Source organism: Ambystoma mexicanum, chromosome 7p (genome assembly GCF_040938575.1).
Source record: "Ambystoma mexicanum isolate Mex_15411 chromosome 7p, UKY_AmexF1_1, whole genome shotgun sequence".
NCBI classification, from domain to species: domain Eukaryota; kingdom Metazoa; phylum Chordata; class Amphibia; order Caudata; family Ambystomatidae; genus Ambystoma; species Ambystoma mexicanum.
The window spans coordinates 612378168-612396213 of record NC_090939.1 but is presented as its reverse complement, the minus strand read 5'-3'; the positions used below and the strand labels follow the sequence as shown (position 1 = coordinate 612396213).

General features: G+C 45.2%; 1 protein-coding gene across 5 annotated transcripts in view; it reads right to left on the bottom strand.

Annotated features, from left to right (window-relative positions):
• Positions 1-18046, bottom strand: part of LOC138526199 (cohesin subunit SA-2-like) — a 2217157-nt gene that overhangs the window by 734538 nt on the left and 1464573 nt on the right. For all 5 annotated transcript variants that reach the window (XR_011283519.1, XR_011283520.1, XR_011283521.1 and 2 more), the window contains 2 exons: positions 13691-13778; positions 367-447 (listed from right to left, as the gene is read on the bottom strand). Coding sequence is in view for 2 of the 5 variants with exons in the window: in XM_069636632.1 (XP_069492733.1) it covers positions 367-447; positions 13691-13778 (169 nt within the window). In the remaining 3 variants the exon portion in view is untranslated. The remainder of the gene's footprint in view (positions 1-366; positions 448-13690; positions 13779-18046) is intronic.

Sequence of the window (18046 nt, the reverse complement as noted above, 5' to 3'; positions counted from 1 at the left end):
GTCTACAAGCCACTGACTCTAGGAAAGTGTTTAAGAGAGCTATCATCAGATTCAGTTTTACTTTTCAAATTTTTAGCAGCATTCACTGTGCTATTGGCTGCCAAATGAGGACTATCTGGCAAAGGGCAGGTTGCCAGCTGTGAAGGCCCAGAGGTCAATGACATATTTATTTGTATAGTGCCATAGTGATAAAGGAGGAGATGCCTGTGCACAAAGGCAGATGGCAATTACTAATGGAATAAGACTGCAGGTAAAGTCTAATGTGTCAATGTCAAAGAAATTAATCTCAATCTGAGGGCTGCATTGACAGTGACACATGTCATTCTAACAAAACCAACAAGCCAATTTCCTAATGACTGGACTCACCTCAGAAATAGGCCCCTCCATGACTGATGCCAGTTCCCAGATAAGAGAATAGTAAGTGCATTGCAGAGCAGGTAAGATGATCTGTAAATACAACATATTACACAAAACATCTTAACGTTGTTAATATTATGAAGGTACATAATGCAGCAGTAGAGTACATGAAGAAAGGGAAACAAAAGTGTGCATGATAATATCACAACATCACTGTTTTCTGATCAGCACAGCAAATCTCAAACCAAATCGTTGAACATATAGCCAATGTTTTTTTAAAGTCCTGCTCCCCTTGTTTATAAGGAATTATATACATTTTTCAAACATTAAGGTTACACGAATAGACTGATACTTGCTCAGCAACCTCGTACTACCATTTGTAGTGTGTAGACTCCTCCTTCTTTCATTATTTTCTTTGTATGACATTATCAATATGTCTTAACATCTACAATATTCCAACATTACCCTCTCTGGCATATACTTTTACCCCTATCTGCCTGGCATTCATTATCAATTTTTGGTAAAGGAAAAATTGCTTTCTGTGTAATGTTCTATGGATTGTCCTCCCACAGATTCCTCATCTTGATATATGGATACACTCCAATCCAGTTGTTATTGGAAACTTTCAGCAGGGGGTTTAGTGTAGCTCTGTGGTGAATACCTCCAACATTTGCCACTTCGATCCCAGACATAACATCACACCACCTAGTTACCCACTGAGTTCAGCAACTGAGGAACTTTCTAATAGGGAGAATTTGGAAACAAAAACTCAAATTGAACCATATTCTTACTATTAACAGATAGATTTTGATTTTTTCCTGAAGTTCTACAGTGCAGAAGGATGGGAGGAAGATAAGGAATCTGTGGGAGGAGACTCAATGGAAAGAACATTACACAGGAAGTAATTTGTCCATACAACGCACTGCATCTGCCCAAAGATTCCTCATCCTGATGGACTACCAAAGCAGTACAACGCTACAACCCGGAGGAGGATAGAGAGAAAGTTCCATTAAACCAAAAACCCGGAAGAACTGTGCACCCAAACCAAGGATCCTGCACTGCCAGCGTGCCCAAGCAGTCATTTTTGGATAAAGTATGTAAACAACATCATGTTGCATCCTGTCAGTTATTTATCAGGGCATCCCTCTGTAATGTAGAAGAGGCACAACCCCCCTGGTAGAGCTGGCCCTGAGGTCTTTTGGCACTTCCTTACCTGCCTTATCATAGCACTCTTATATGCACAGAACTCTCAAGCGTGAGATAGACTGCTTGGTAACTGCCTTGCCTAACTGAGCCTGAACAAATGACACACAGAGCTAGTCATCCTGTAGGAAGGACCTAGTACTAGCCACTCAATAACGTATCCCTTTTAGTATCCAGCCTATGTAAACAATCTGCAGGAGAAGAATCCATAGAAAGAACATTACGCTAAGTAATTTCTCCTCAATGGATTGCCTTTCTCCCGCGGATTCCTCATTAGATAGACTCCACAAGCAGTAAATGTGAAGGAGGTGGAATGAAGTCCCTATACTAGGAGGCCTTGTAACGCTGCCCTCCCAAAGCGAGCATCAGCTCTTCGGGTTACATCCAGACAGTAATGCTTGGTTAAGGTATGCAGTGAGGACGGAGTTGCCACTCGACAGATGTCCCTCACTGGCACTCCCCTTTGCAGAGCTGAAGAGGCTGCCATTACCCTAGCAGAGTAACCTCTGATGCCTGAAGGTAATTCCCTTCCTGCATTGAGGTAATATTCTGAAATGCAGGTTGTGATCCACCTAGAGATGGATTGCATGGTGACAGCCAAACCCTTTCTTGCCAACGAGAAGGCTACAAACAGTTGGTCAGTTTTTCTGAATTCCACCAGTCTTGCAACATAAAAGCTAAGGGCCCTCTTTGGGTCCAGCCTATGGAACCGCTCCTCTTCCTTGGAGTGATGTGGAGTCGGGTTGAAAACCGGCAGGTCAATAGCCTCGGACAGATGGAACTCCGAGACCAACCCTGGTCGTACTTTAAGAGAAGCTTTCTCCCTGAAAAAACAGGCGATATGGTTGTTTGCATGACAGGGCCTGCAGCTCACTGACCCAACTAGCTGACATAATGACCACCAAAAAATCTGTCTTCAAAGTAAGCAGGCGAATGGAGCAAGAACAGAAAGGCTCAAAGGTAGCCGCCATGAAAAAAGTGAGAACTAAGTTAAGGGCCCAATCTGAGACGACAAAATGAACGGGCGGAAACTTATTCACAAGCCCATTCAGGAATTGGGCCATAACTGGGATCATAAGGAAAGACACTTGATCTGGAGATCATTTGAAAACAGTCAAAGTCACCAGGACTGTTGCAACCTGAAGGCCCGAGGAGGCCAGTGACAGAAGGAACTCCATCACTGTAGTGGTGGGGCAAGAGATGGGGTCTATATCGCATTCCCTGCACCACACCTCGAATCTTCTCCATCTGCACACGTACAGCGATCTTATCGATGGGCTGCATGAGCAGCAATTCAAGTACCTTCTCTGAGAGTTACCAGTCATCATATCTCATCCTCTCAAGAGCCACACATGTAGATTGAGGGATTTTGGGTTTGGGTGCAGTACCTGACCTTCCGACTCAGATAAGAGTTCCGGCCGTCGAGGCAACCGGAGAGGTGGGCAGATCGCCAAATCCAGGATGTCTGAGTACCATGTTCTCCTTGCCCAGTCCGGGTCGATTAAGATCAGGGTCACTTGAAACCTCCTCAACCTCCGGAGAACTCACGGAATGACGGGAATCGGAGAGATGGCATAGTGGAGGTCGAAGACCCACTCCACCAGGAATGCATCCCCAAGTGCACCTATCGCTGGGAATTCCCTTGAGCAAAACTGCCTGCACTTCCTGTTGGACTCTGTGGCAAACAGATCCACCATCGGGGTACGCCATTGAGCGAAGATGTCCTCTAGGACTTCCTGGCACACTTCCCACTCATGCGAGACAGTGCTCTGGATGCGCAGAGCGCCCGCCAATCCGTTCTCCGTCCCTGCCAGATGTACTGCCGAGACTGAGACCTGATTCTCCAAAAGCCAGAACAACGACTGCATTGCCTCTCTGCAAAGGGGAAGAGAGCGCCCACCTCCCTGCTTGTTCAGGCAGTGCATGGCCACTGTATTGTCTGTCATAAGGAGGACGTGCTTCCCTTTGAGAGAGCGCGCAAACACTTTCAGGGCCAATCTGATCACTTGCAGCTCTAGCCTGTTGATGTGCCACTGGGCTTCCGTCGCGGACCAAAGGCAGCTCACCTGCAAATCCTTGCAGTGAGCGCCTGAACTCTTTACAGACGCATCCGTGACTACCCTGATCTGGGACCACGGAGGCCGGAAAGCTTCCCCGGCCATCATGTTCTCACTGCTGGCCCACCAAGAGAGATTGTTGGCCACCAACACCTTTAGAATGTCCTTAAAGGTGCCAAAGTACTTGGACCATTAAACTCGCAGGAGGCACTGCAGGGACCATATTCGCAGTCTGGCTCTGGCCCTATAAGAATGCAGGAGGCCATGAGACCTAAGAGGCGGAGGAAGGAAACCGCTGGCAAGTTGTCGCATTGTTTCTGGAACAGTTGAACCATCTGTCTGACAATGGCGGCTCTCTCCACAGGAGTAGGGCGGCCTTCCCCACTGAGTGGCCAGGACCGCTCCGATGAACGGGAGCCTTTGCGTGCGTGAAAAAATTGAATCCGTCTACGCTGCCTCTCTCCCAGAGGGCATTAAGCCCCTGGACTACTGGGTCCTTTACCGGAGCTATCTCAATCAAGACCATGAGAACGCACCACGTGGATAGCCCCAATGACCCAGTGGTTCTACAGCCTGTCCAACTGAACTTTAACTCTCCTTGTTGTATCCCCAATGGATTAAAAGAATGATACTGTTTTGATGCACTACCATTGTATAGGTACTTTATATTTTGTGAAGATGAGTTTTGGCACTTCAGATGGAGGTGTGTAGGGTATTGGGTCAAAGCCAGTACAGGAGGTACTGTTTGTATTGTTTGAGTTGTTCCCTGTTTGCTATTTTGCCAGTTGATCAAAAGAAAACCCAATAAAGAACGTTTAAAAAAAATAATATATTTATTATCGAGTTTCTGAGAAAGCAGCATGCTGAGTGCATGGAAGAAAGGAACTGAGGTATGTGGTGTGCTCTACTTATAGGGCTGCAACGTCATGTCTGGGATGAAGAGGCAGATCGTTGAAGGTGGTCAGCACCAAACTAAACAATGCACCCTGCAGAAAGTTTCAAAGAACAGCTGTACTGGGTGGAATCTATCGTTCAAGATGAGGAATCTGCAGAAGGATGCAATCCATTAGAGATCTTTTGAAATGTTCTTTTCTAGCCCACATCTCTCAATAGCATGACTTTAGTTAATTGTAATTCTAGCTCTCCATAAAAGAGATTGTTTTTTTAAATCAAACAATTTTTATTGGTTTTTTACATACAACTCAACAGTGCATCTGCTGAAAGACGCGATGCGAACTCCCCGAACCCCCTTGCACTCTGAGCATCAGCAAACTGGTTAAAAATCAACATCACAGGCAGTGTTAGATAATATTTCATTGACATTTACATGTTCCGCACTTTCCCAAAAGGTGGATATTTTGGCTAGGCCATAAATCAGTCAGTGTAGGTCCTCCCATTCTTGCCATATCTTACTTGCTTTATCAGGGCAACCCCTTGCGGTATACACTCTGTGTTCCATTGCTGCGCATATATCAACATCCATCACCCATTGGTCGAAGCGGAGTGTCGCCTTAGAACCCCATAGCTGTGCAATGTTTCTTCCAAGTACTGCCGTGGCAGTTGACAAACAATTTTCATATTGTGTCAAATCGCTTTCATCATCTACCCCCAGTAACAACTGCTTTGGCTCTCTTGGTATCGCTTTGCCCATGACCCTTGTTAGCTCATCACAACATACTTGCCAATATCTTTGAATGCAGTCGCACTCCCATATAATGTGAAAGAAGGTACCTTCCTCGTGCTTACATCGCAAGCACCGTGGATCTGAGGTTTTACCCCACCGGAAGAGTGCTACTCTCGGGTAGTAGGTGCGATGTAGGATCTTATACTCGATGAGACTGAGTCTAGATGAGATTGCTACCTCCCTTGGGTAAATCAACGCGGTGATCCAGTCTTCTGGTTGTAATGCCCCCATATCCCGTTTCCATTTGGCCTTAAGGCTAACTAGTTCCTTTGGGGCAAAGGAGGTGATCGCGTTGTACATAGTTGAGGTGACTTTGTGTTTGATCTGGTCCGGGACTATGTTGCGTTCTATTGGGGTGTATTCATGCATGTTGCTCATGTCCGGTAGGTGGATTTGTAGGGCATGTTTAATTTGGGAGTAGTGGTATTGTTCTGTTGGTGGGATAGCAAAAAGGGATTGTAAGGATTCAAACGTGACCATTTTATGACATCCTCTATTTTCGTTATTCCATGTGTCACCCAGGTAGGCCATCTGGGGAGCTTGTTTATTTCTGGGAGGAGTCTGTTGTTCCATAGTGGTTGCCCAGGTGTCAGTTTCCCGTCCCATTCCATGTACTTGTGTGTTTCTACCCAGATTCGTGACAGATGCGATAGCATGGACGGGGAGGAGGGGTTCATTGGGGGGCATTCTACTGTTGGCGCTGATCGCTCTGATATGTGCAGTGTTGTGTTCCCATGTAGCATGTCATTCACTACTGCCATCTGACTAGCCCAGTAGTATGTTTGTAGCCTAGATAGCTCAATTCCTCCCTCCCAGATGGATCTTTGGAGTGTGGCAAGTGCTATACGCAGGTGAGCTTAACAGTTTCCAGAGTGCACAATCGATTTTCTGGAATTCGTGTCTTGGGATGTGTAGTGGGGCGTTTTGAAGGACATTCAGGAAACGGGGAAGGGTGATCATTTTGAAAAGGGCTGCTCTTCCCAGTAGGGTTAGAGGTAGCAAGGCCCAGTGGCGAGTGTCCTCTGTGAATCTCATTGTGATGGGATGTAAGTTTGTGGGTATGTAGTCCGTGAGGCTTTTTGTGATCTGGATGCCTAGGTACCTGAATTGTCTCGTTTCCACGCAATATGGGTAGTTTGTAGGGATTATGGCGTTCTCCCTCCCTTTCGGGAAGTGTATGGATTTTAGCCAGTTGACGCGTAATCCACTGAAGGCTCCATACCTCTCTAGTAGGCGTGTGACTGTGGGGTATGAGTTAACCGGATCTTTCAAGTAGATTAACAAGTCGTCTGCATACAGTGAGACCTTATCTTCCCAGGTATTCGACCATCGGAAGCCTTCCCATAACTCAGACTCCATCAGTAACACTGCAAGGGGTTCTATGCATAAAAGAAATCTTTAGATGAGAGATCTTGCACCTAGGGACAGCAATTCAGTGCTCAATTAATCTTAATTACGATCCCATGATGGTTCTGACCCATTTATCTGTGTCCCATGTTCTTTCACAAAGAATGGGGTAAGGAGTTAGATTCACTGTACACATAATTAAAGGGTTAGTTGATGCAGGAACCTATGTCCTCAAAACAAACTTAAAAAGCAGTTTTTGATCCTCTCATATTTTTGCTCATGTCTTGCTAATCCACACTATTGCATCTAAAAGGTAGAACATGTTTCGAAAAAATAGAACAATAAAGCATATGTCATCTTTCTTTATTCTAATGTCCCACATAACAACATATTACAGGTCTTTCCTCAAACAAATCGCTGATGAACAAACATGTATTTCAAAACTTCAACAATAAACTTATTATTATTTTTATGTTTGTATTTGTATCAGCTGAAATAAATCAACCTTTCAAATTGTATGAATAAAATACATACATAAAATCTTGCAATATATAAATAAAAATAAAACAGAAGGTAAACAGATTAATCATACAATGTAAGTGCGAAATAAAAAAGCAAAAAATAAAGGAAGAAAGAAAAAAGAGGAAAGAAAAAAGAAAAGTAATCAATCATTGTATGTAACATATGCTGTTAAATTCATATTTAAGCTACGTGAATGGCCACTGCTTTACACATCTCACAATAGCAACCAAATTGTCTGTCAATTCATCATGACTTCCAATTTCAAACTTGTCAAAGAATTAATAGTGGCAATTTGAATTGGCATGTGTGAGGAAGAAAGAATCAAGGACCTTCTCAGTGGTACACATTCTGTTATCAGATGTAGCAGAGTTTCCCATGTTTCCTCTTTCAAGCAATAACGGCAATAGTTTGGGTGTTACAAAAGCAACTTTTGCCTAGCTTGAACATTCTTAGTGAGCCACAGATTAAAGCGTAAACGCAGTATTCCAGAGCGATATTTCACCGAAGGTCCTCTCACCAGATACTGCAGAAGAGTGCGCACTTTTTTAGGAGGGAATCTGCAAACATCACCATCTCGATATTGCAGGGATAGATCTCTTGTCTTAATCCAATCCATCTCATAGATCTTGGCTTTGGCTTTATCAGGATTGGTGAGTTACAGGTCGATTGAGATATTTGCATCCGCCAAGACTTGATAGATTTTGCCCGACCATGAAATCACAAAGGGATGTTTCGCAGAAAATACATAGTTAGACAAGGTTTTTAGAATGACGTCCTGCTCTGTAGACATGAGACACTTTCTAAAGAGTGCACGTAGACGCCAATGATACAGCAATTGGAGGGATACCAGCCCCAGCTCGTATCTAACCCAGGTAGATGGAATTCATTGCAGCAGATGTAAAATTTGTTTCCAATATTTGGCCTCCCATTTATCGAACTGAAAGCAAGTCTTAATTGCTAAAGGTTTGAATCCACACAAAAGGCATGCAAGTGTCTTCATGGTCCAAAAGAACCATACTGGTTTGATGGAAAATCTACCGTATTTATACATTATCATTTTTGCCTGGGAAAGAGCTGTGGCTAGTTTCGATTACACACGCGCAATCTGACTATTAGCATCACTGATGTCTTCAAAGGATATGCCAGGATAAATATAATGTGGCACCACAGTCAATGGGATCTTGTTGATGGACCACAGCAAGGATGAATGCCCAGATCTTTTTGGCGAATATGTTACGATCTGAGTTTTTTCTGTGTTTATACTGAGTTCGTTTTGTTGTATATACAGCTGAAAAGCTGATAGAAGGTTTTGTAGGCCCACCTGAGTTTTTGATATGAGGACTAGGTCGTCCGCATACATAAGAGTTTTTATTGGCTGGTCATTGAGTTTTGGCGTATCTGAAATCACCTTTTCGAAGGCATGCCTCGCATCATAAATGAAGTAATTAAACACTGCAGAGGCCAGTAGGCACCCTTGCTTCAAAACTTGTGCTCTCTGGATCTCATTCGACAGTAAAACATCCAAGGACAATCTAATGCGGACAGAGGTGTTGGGAGTGCAATGCTTGACTAACATCATACAGTGTGGAGGGACATGCTCTCTGCTCAACTTTGATAGCAGAATGGAATGGGAGACCTGGTCAAACGCTGCATGTAGATCTATGAATGCTACAAAGAGGGCTTGGTTTGTTGACTGGCATTGGGATTTGATGGCATGTAAGCAGAGCAAGTTGATGTTGGTGCCCATGCCAGCAACAAAGCCTGTCTGTTGGGGTTCTCGCAGATTATATTTCAGAGTCAACGCATTAAAATCTCTCAAGATATGTTTTGTGAAAATGTTTTCTGGAGCATCTAATAATGTGATTGGGCGGTAATTGCACGGTAGACTACAATCCCCCTTCTTGAAGATTGGAATTATTGTGGAAGTCTTCCATAATAAAGGAACCATTTGCGATCTTAAGACTTCTCGGAATATTGTATCAACAATCTGGGCACATGCAGCTGGGTTCGATTTGAGCATTGCATTATTTAGGCCATCTGGCTGAGCCGCCATAGATGAACTAGCCTTCAAAATCAAATCATGGATGACTTCAGGGGAGAAGCCGACACGCCAGGGAGCCATTGAATGTTGAACCAAAGGCATTTTGGAATATTGCTCATCGGCGTATAGATCAGAATAATGTTTGATCCAATGTTGTACCTTGACGCCATTGATCTGGGCATCAGCTTGTGTATTACAAGAATGATTTTTTAGTAACTGCCACATGTTGGCCGAGTTTTTATTCATCATGGTGGCTGCGATGGCTTCACTATCATTCTGGAGCATGAGAGACTTTCTGCTCCTAAGCCAATTTTTATCACGACATTTAGCATATTTAATATCTTGCCAACAGGAATCTGAATTGCTTTGTAGGAGTATTTTTTTTAGTTGCCTATATTCAGCACATTTGAGACGAATCTCAGGATCATAGATATGGTTGTATCGGATACGGTTATTATATGGGATGGTGATGGTGTTGGTGAATGACTTCAGTAAATCAAGATATTGCAATGATTGATGAGTTGAAATATGTTTTTCAATTAATGTCTGAAATGCAGCAAGTTTGTTTGGATTCAACCGTAGCCTAGTTCTTGAGGCATTAATGACCAACTCCTGATTGAGAACACGGGACTTTGCAACAGATGAGTTCCAAAGAATTTCTAAGGATAGAAGCCTGTGGTCACTATGATCAGTGTCAGAAATAACCAATTTTTGAATGCGCTGTAACAATCGTGCTTCTTCATAAATATAACCAATGATGCTGGTGCTCTTCGCTCTGTGCCAGGTGTATTGAAGTGGGAGATCACCTAAAACTGCACCATTAACCATGTGGAAATGTGGTCTTCCATGTAGGAGGTCCAGGTGGACACCTCTTTGGTTGCACGTTTTTTATGCCAACAATCAAAATTTAGGTCACCCATGATGATGGTTTGGGTAATATGTGCATGCATGTGTATCATTTCAAGAATTCTAGTTAGGCCAGTGTAGAAGGCTTCGGCAATCATAGCTGCTGGATTACGGTACAGATTCACCAAGGCTATTGACTGGGTTTGATAAGTTATGTTAACTAGTTGAAGTGATGAATTTAATGCCACTAGGAGACCGGATGAGGGTCTACCCTTACCAAGAATCGCTGGGAGCAAAATTAGGTCAAAGCTGCCCCATACCGAAGCAGAGGACAGCCATGTCTCTTGTAGTGCTATGATGTGATAAATACAAGGGAGATTTTTAATGGAGGATTGTAAATGTAAATGGCCTCGGGTATTCCAACTCGCAATTCTTAGAACTGAAATTCCCTTCTGAATTGATGGTTAATTGTTTGAATATTCAGGAGTTGGGACCCATCGGTCAGATGATGACTGAGAACCTGGGTAGATATTGGGTTTTGTAATTTCCCGTTGTGGCCTAGTGGCTATGCGATCCGGATCCTGGGCAATTAAAAATCCCATTGCAAATAATCACATTTTGGATTGCCAGATGGTGTTCATGACCACTCCAGAGGGGATGCATAGCCTGACCACTGAGCATGTAGTATCGGAAATGAACTCGATTTGCTCAATATAGGTTGTGGTTACATCTTCAAGTTTCACAACGTCAATAAAGATGTTCAAAACACTGCGCCTATTAAGGTCAAAGGTTGGGAATTGTCTGTCCCTACACTTCATAACGAGAGTATGGTATGGAGAGTTCCAGGGGTGTGCATGTCTTGAGAGATTCTGAAGAAGAGACTTGTTTAGTATACCTTTAGGGTGATCATCCCTTGCACTCAACGTGTCACTATAACTCCTGGGGCAGTCTTTTGGCTTTGGTAGTTTGTGTATGGGCCCAGTTGTTTCTAGATCAAATGAGGAACTACTACCTGTGTGAAGATGTGAACTTGTGGGCCCTAGGACCTTCGTTTGCACACTGGTTTGCTGTATATTGCCTTAGACAGCAGTTCGGCCAGATACTGTTCTACCATATGTTTTAGGGCTAGAATTGACTCCTGTTTTTTATCGTGGTCAGCTAAAGAGGATTTCTGTTCAGGTATATCAAAGGTGACTGCTTTCTTAACCAGTTTAGTTTGGGGAGGGCAATTTCCAACGACCTTCTCTTGCCGAATAGATTGGATAAGATCATTAAGAGGAGAGTGAGAAATAGGATGCACATTTTTGTCAGGCAGATTGGGAACCGTAATATCATAATTTTGGTTATTGATAGAGTTAGGTACGCTCAAAGGTGCATGTGGCTGTGGGTGTTGACTAGGACACTTCTTGTGTGTAAGTTTGGATGAATTGTCCAATGCTTGAAAAAAGACATTCAATGTACTTTTTAAAGGTTTGGAATCAGCCATATTTCTAGTCTTTTTCATGAGGGGCAGAGGGCCTTTCAGTGGGAGCTTAGTGCTCTTGGGTTATTGGTTTGCTCCACACACCACACTTGAGCTCCGGCTTCGTGATAAACACGCCTCCGCAGGCATGGCAGTGGGTGCACTCGGAGTCAATGACGCAGAGGACGACCATGACCCGTCCACAAGCTGTGGAGCATTTGTATCAAAAATAGGCTCAATGGGGCGGATTATGCCAGCAATGGCTGGTATGTGGCAGGTGGAGTCAACCGAAGGACCCGAGTGAAGTCCCTGCGGTGGGCAACAAAGCCTGATTATTGCAATCTGAGAATTGATCAGATGCGTCGACTGGGAGGGCACCTGATGTACATTTAGTCATTTGACTAGCTCCTCAAATTGGCTTGATTGTCTGGACAGTTTTGCATCCAAAGTTTCATATCATTTCAACCGCTAGGGTTGGTTGCAGCGTGGTAAATTGGTGTGGAATGGGCTCACTCATAGGCAGTCTAGGGGTCTTGGGTTCGGCTGGATAAAGGAGTCTATTAAAGACTGGACCTGCGCCATAGTTGAATTTAGCGTGACGATCTGGGATCCCTGAGTGACCTTGTCAGCAATAGAAATTGGTGATTCGTACTGGCGTGCGTAAATGGAGATGCCAGACGTGTCATTACTGAGAGCTGGAAATGAGATTGGAGATAGAGGGAAAACTGGCGCGGGCACCACACTGCTTCCCTTTACAGAGTCTAGAGTTGTGTTGTCAGAAAGTGGCTGAGGGTTAACTCGATCGCAAGTATCCACTACAGGCATGCCTAAGGTGTTTACTGTAGGCTTGTGCAGGGGTAATAAGGAGTTTAATGGTAACGCTGGGACTAGTGCCAGAGTAGATCGAGGAACATTCTTAATTTGAACGGTTGGCAAATGACAAGGGGTGCAGGATGTTCTAGCAGGATTTCGGGCACATATGGGCGTGATTGTTAGAGCAGAATGGAAAATATGAGAACCTGCAGTAGACGCGGCACTAAAGGGTGCCGCCATTTTATTGAGCGGTTGACCGGGCATGGCAATTTTCAACACATATGCAGCATATGCCATGTCCACAATGGTTGCTCGAAAAGCTCTTTCCGAACAGTGATGATGGAACACTTAAGGGCTACAATGAGGGCACAACAGGAAGGAATAAGCAGCAGCAGCCCGCTGCGAAGCATTACTTAACCGTGTACTCCCACGTGTGCGTGTGCGTGTGCGCGCTGTGCGCGTTCAAGCCTGTATTATGAGAGGTCCAGGTGAGCGAGGTGCGGGCCAAAGGCAGGCTAGAATGAAGGAAAAGAAACAATCAGCCAAGTTGCTTCGCTACGAAAAGTAGCAATGAGTTACTCAGTCACTGGATCAGTGAATCACTAGGAAACATCCAACTGCGGGCTCAATGGCCAAAGTCACCTTTGTAGTTGCTGCTGGAAAACCACAGGCAGGGAGTAGCAAAGGCAGAAGCAGCAGCGTTCCTCGCGTCGAAGCGGTACTTAACCGTGTACTTCCACGTGTGTGTACGCGCTGTGCACGTGCAAGCCTGTATTACGGGAAGTCCACGTGAGCGAGGGGCGGGCCAAAGGCAGGCTTTGTAGTTGCTGCTGGAAAACCACAGGCAGTGAGCAGCAAAGGCAGAAGCAGCAACGGTCCTCGCGGCAAAGCAGTACTTAACCACGTACTTCCACGTGTGGAACAATCAATTTAACAATCCAATGTTGGAATGCCATTGTCAAAAAGTTAAACTGAGAATTTACAATGCAGAAGACATGTTTTCCAAACATACATTGAATCCCCAATAGCTGAGTTGGCAGAGTACTGTCTGGAAAGGAGGGAAAAGAACATCTATTTTCCAAGAGCTGCCAGGAAAAACAAGGACGCTGGTAGAAGAAATGATAGGAAACTCTTCCATCAATTCTGACTTATTCAAAAATGTTTCTACAGACAACAGGCAAGCAACATCCAGCAACATTATTTATAAGGCGGATGACTAGTCAATAAGGTTTAATTACAGAGACACAGTCGGTCTTAAAACTTACTGAACTTGCTTCTCCAAAACAAATGGCCATTAATAGATTTAAACTAACACAAATAAACCATTTCATTAGAAGGAGCAATACTCTGCAACTCACCTGATGTGACAAACTATTGTGCTCTATCTCAAAGGCTAATAGTCTTGAGGTTCTATTATACACTTTCCATCTGTTGAGATTGTGGCTTCTGTGACAGAGAGAAAAGGAAAATACTGTATTCTTAAAGAACACTCATCGGAAGACAAGCTAAAGGAAGTTGAACAAAATAATATTTTCATAGCACATACTCTAAGCAAATTCTACTCAACATTCGGTGTTTTATTGGAAATAAATGTCAATGAATTTAAACCTAATTTCTGCATCATTTTTTTAAAAAGAACACTGTGTACACATTTTGTTTATCACTTGTATCGAACATCTGCATAAATCGTCGCAAAACGAACACAAAAACTATAAAACAAGCTTGAAATTCAGTTTCTTTGCATTTTCTGCAAATCACTGTATGCATTCTGAAAATGTTCTCTCAGTAAATTAAAATGTCTAATGGATTCTGCATTTATCATAGAAACGAAGTTTGGATTGCAAAGTCTTGTAGAATTGCTTATGACTTTGGCAAGCTCAATACTTCTTGGGAAAGTCAATTACTTCTAGAACTGTTTTTCTCACAGTTCATTCTCTCTACATGTTACCACATATTTTTCTTATGCACAAGCACATCTGTCAAAGGTAGTGTTTTTACAGACTAATAATGGCCCCAACTCATCATTTATTTACACAAATGTATCTCCATTTTTATTTTTGGTTTGCTACTGTCACCTATAAGCAGAAACTATTGCATTTGAGTACAGATAGGGAGACATGGCATATGAGGAGGGACACACATATGTAGGTGTTTGATTTATCTGCCCACCCATTGCCCACCCATGGCCATGCAAATAATCCCTATGCCCATTCCCAATTAGTTCCTGCCCCTCCCTGACCAACAAACCTCCTCACAAGCCTTACCATCAGACCTTGCACTTGAATTGCCAGTGTTTTCTCAAAGCCGTCTTCTGAGTGTTAATGGGTTAATTGGATGCATAAAGACGCCTCTGGTGTAATTAAAATGTTTTCACCAGGTCTGCCTTCAGTTACTCGATTTATAAGCGATATGCGTGTCCTTCACTGAAGTCGTGTTAAAAACAAGCATTGGCAAAGCCAACAGTTTTGGCTAGTGTATACGTTTTGGGCATTTGCCAAGTACTGCTATTAAATGCTAGGGTACTCCCACAATTTTGTACCAGCTACCATCAATGGCCCGTTAATACCACTTTGGCAGTGCCTCGCAAGTGCCTTTCCCATGCCTACACAAAAGACCAAACTGTTGGTATTACCAATCCGTGTTTGATACATTGATTTTCTTTGAAAAAAACATTTTGCTAAAAACTTTCCAACCGTGGGGTCTGGTTTTGCTCACCCCGCCTTAGGGTCTACTTTCTCTAACTCTGCCTTTGGGTTTGGTATGGCTTTACCAGCCTTATTCCCTGGAGCGACTGTGTACCTTCCTTCTCCATGTGGTACTGCTCTGGTGTTCAAGTCAGCCAACACAGCTTCTTCCTTCTGGCTTCCTACCAGGGTTCTGCATCTGATGGAGCTGGTGCTCCCTTCCTCGCTGTCTTCCTGGGAGGCTTCGATATCAGCTTATTTTGTAGGTCATCCTGACAAGCACTCTTTTAGACTTTCTTTTTTTGTCTAGGGTTGAGAGATTTAGGGACAGATAAGGGTTTGGGTGTTTCTATAAAGAAATACTCGACCCAAAATGCCATCTTGTCTGTCTCCTCATTGCAATTTACCACACATGCTTCTTACATATTTGGATGAATTGGGCGATTTTGGACAGTTTTCCATTTAATATCAGCGGAACAGGCAGTAATCACATTTCATTTCTGTGAAGAAAACCAAGAAGAAAATATTATTTCTCTTGGTTCAACACATTTTTTCATAAAAATGATCTTGTTTGCATCCTTGCCTGGAAATCTTATTTTAGTTTTCATGTTCAATGTTACGTAACTTTCTTCCTTTATTTCAAAAGGGCCTATTCCCTTGGATGTCACCCGCTCATGTGTGATGACGCATCAACATGGTATCATGATCAGAATGAGATTGGCCATGTTGGTGGGAGATGTGTGATCCAGTGTGAGATTACCTTCCCAATTGGGTATGTGTAGACCTACTTTAAAATGTGATGGTGTCACCAAGGCATGCACAATGACATAAAACATATGATAGTGATGTTGTCAACACATTAAAGTTAGCCATATTGGGGGTAATATTTAGACCTACTAGTGTCGTTTGTTTTTTTGATTGCTCTTCATGAATTAATGAAATTGTTCACCAAATATTGACTGAACCCATTGTGAATAATCTGGACCAGATCCGAAAACATATCAATCTGCTGATGCACAATTTGATACTGAAATTCAAAGATTTCGAAAGCTAGTGATGTTATTTTTCTTATAAGAACATTTCCTACCATTCCATGCCAGCTTTTTGTTAAGAAAACTAGTTTCTGGTGGGGGGCACACCCAGCAGCTGACAGATGTAGAGGTTGATCTCCGCAGCTCTCAACATTACCTGCCGAAATCCTAAAATACATACTGAATGCGGATTACAAGATGGCCGCCGGAGTGTAGACAGCACGACCTCTGAGCTCCCGCATCCAAAGGCCGGCTTCTGACGAAAAGCAGAGTGGGTTAGCCCTCCCCAGGTACCGCAGCATAGCCAACTAACGCAGACCTCAGGTGGAGGCAAGTGAGGCGACTCCAGAGTCCGGTACCCGCAAATCATTGGGGAGACAGAATTGGCGGGGCACTGCGGCCCATACACCCGCCCGAGCTTCCACGCAAGGAAAGAACTCCAGCGGACGGCAAGGTCGTCAAAGGGACCTCACTGCCCTCAAACGCAGACGCATCTGGTGACACCGCTACAACCGGAGATACAGGGGCGAGGAGACATGACCGCTGCCTGGAAGAGGGGCCCTGAGGACCACCGCCTTGGGGAGGGGGCGTAACCAGTCAGTCCGGACAGCCGGCGTAAGCCCGAGCCTGAGGGGGTCGAGGCCGCAGGGACACACTGCTGCCAACCCGCCACCACCTACAAGCAACGCACGAAGTGCATAAGCCCATCCGGGGTCACGCGGCTGGCGAGCGGACAGAGCCCCGACCGTCCCCTAGACCCCGCAGCCACGTGGCACCAGTGCGACCTGTGGCGCATCTGTGATACACGGAGCCTCCAGAATGGTTCCGGAGACCTGCAGCCATCCAACAGGGTCTGTCCCCTGCCGCCCCATAAGCATCACAGCTCCATCGGGGCAACAAATTTGCAGGTCTGAGGAGCTGGGATGCAACAGCTCTCCAGCCAGGGGAGGCATCGAGGAGGAGATCACAGCCACCTAATAGAACCCCCGGCGCCCAGCCAACTCTAATCGAAGCAGCCGTGCGCCCTCATTCGGCGCAGAGACAGTCCGGGACACTGGGACTCAGCGGCCCTCCTCCACCTCATCAGAAGCCGAGCAGCCGACAACGAAGAAGCGAGAGCCCGCTCCCCCCTCACCCACTGAATAGATGTCAAACTAAGTAAGTGAGGAAGGGGGGGCGGTTGACGCCAGGGGGCGCGCCTCTAAGCGGGGGAGCGTCCCCTGAGGTGGCCCCCATTTTACTCCACTGTCAGTGGCCTGGCCCTCCTCCTAGGCCCCACATCCAGCGTCAGGGCTGGGAGCCCCAGCCACCGGCCCTCACCAGGCCATCACCAGCACCGGGGGTATAACCTCGGGAGTCCTTTCCACCCCAGCGGCAGAGGCGGGTCCCCTTCTGCGCCAAAGAGGACCCACCACACTTCCCACGATCCTGCCGCCACTACTCGCATCACGGCACGCAACACAGGGGGGGCCCCCTGGTCCAGGAAAAGGAGGCAAATCGACTAGCTCACCCTTCCACCCACTGGACTGCACCGAAGGGACGAAAGAGGGACCTCCGGAAGCCTCACACATAACTCTGGAAACATAGGCAAAGAATATTTTCCCAGACAAGATATGGGGGACATCCCGCATTTGAACACACCGGCCACATAGCACATAGCTTGGCGATCTTCATGAAAGGAGGGGTGGGGGACTAGCAGCCTACAACCCGCCAAGAAGCCCTGCCCTAACAGCCTGAGAGCAGGGGGCTCTCTTTAGTTTGCCACCAGAGCAAGGCCCACCTACCCGCACCCATAGATGTCCAGGAACAAAAACAGGGACACCCCGGCCCCATCTAAAACAGCAAAGAGAACCCAAGAGGGCACCCTAGTGCAGATATGGGTCAGAGACACGGACACAAGGGGCGCCCAGCCTAACAACCCCTGGGGAACAGATGGCTCCGCAGGCAATACCGAGGACCAACAAGAGAGACCGGTAACATACTCCGCCCTCAAAGACCT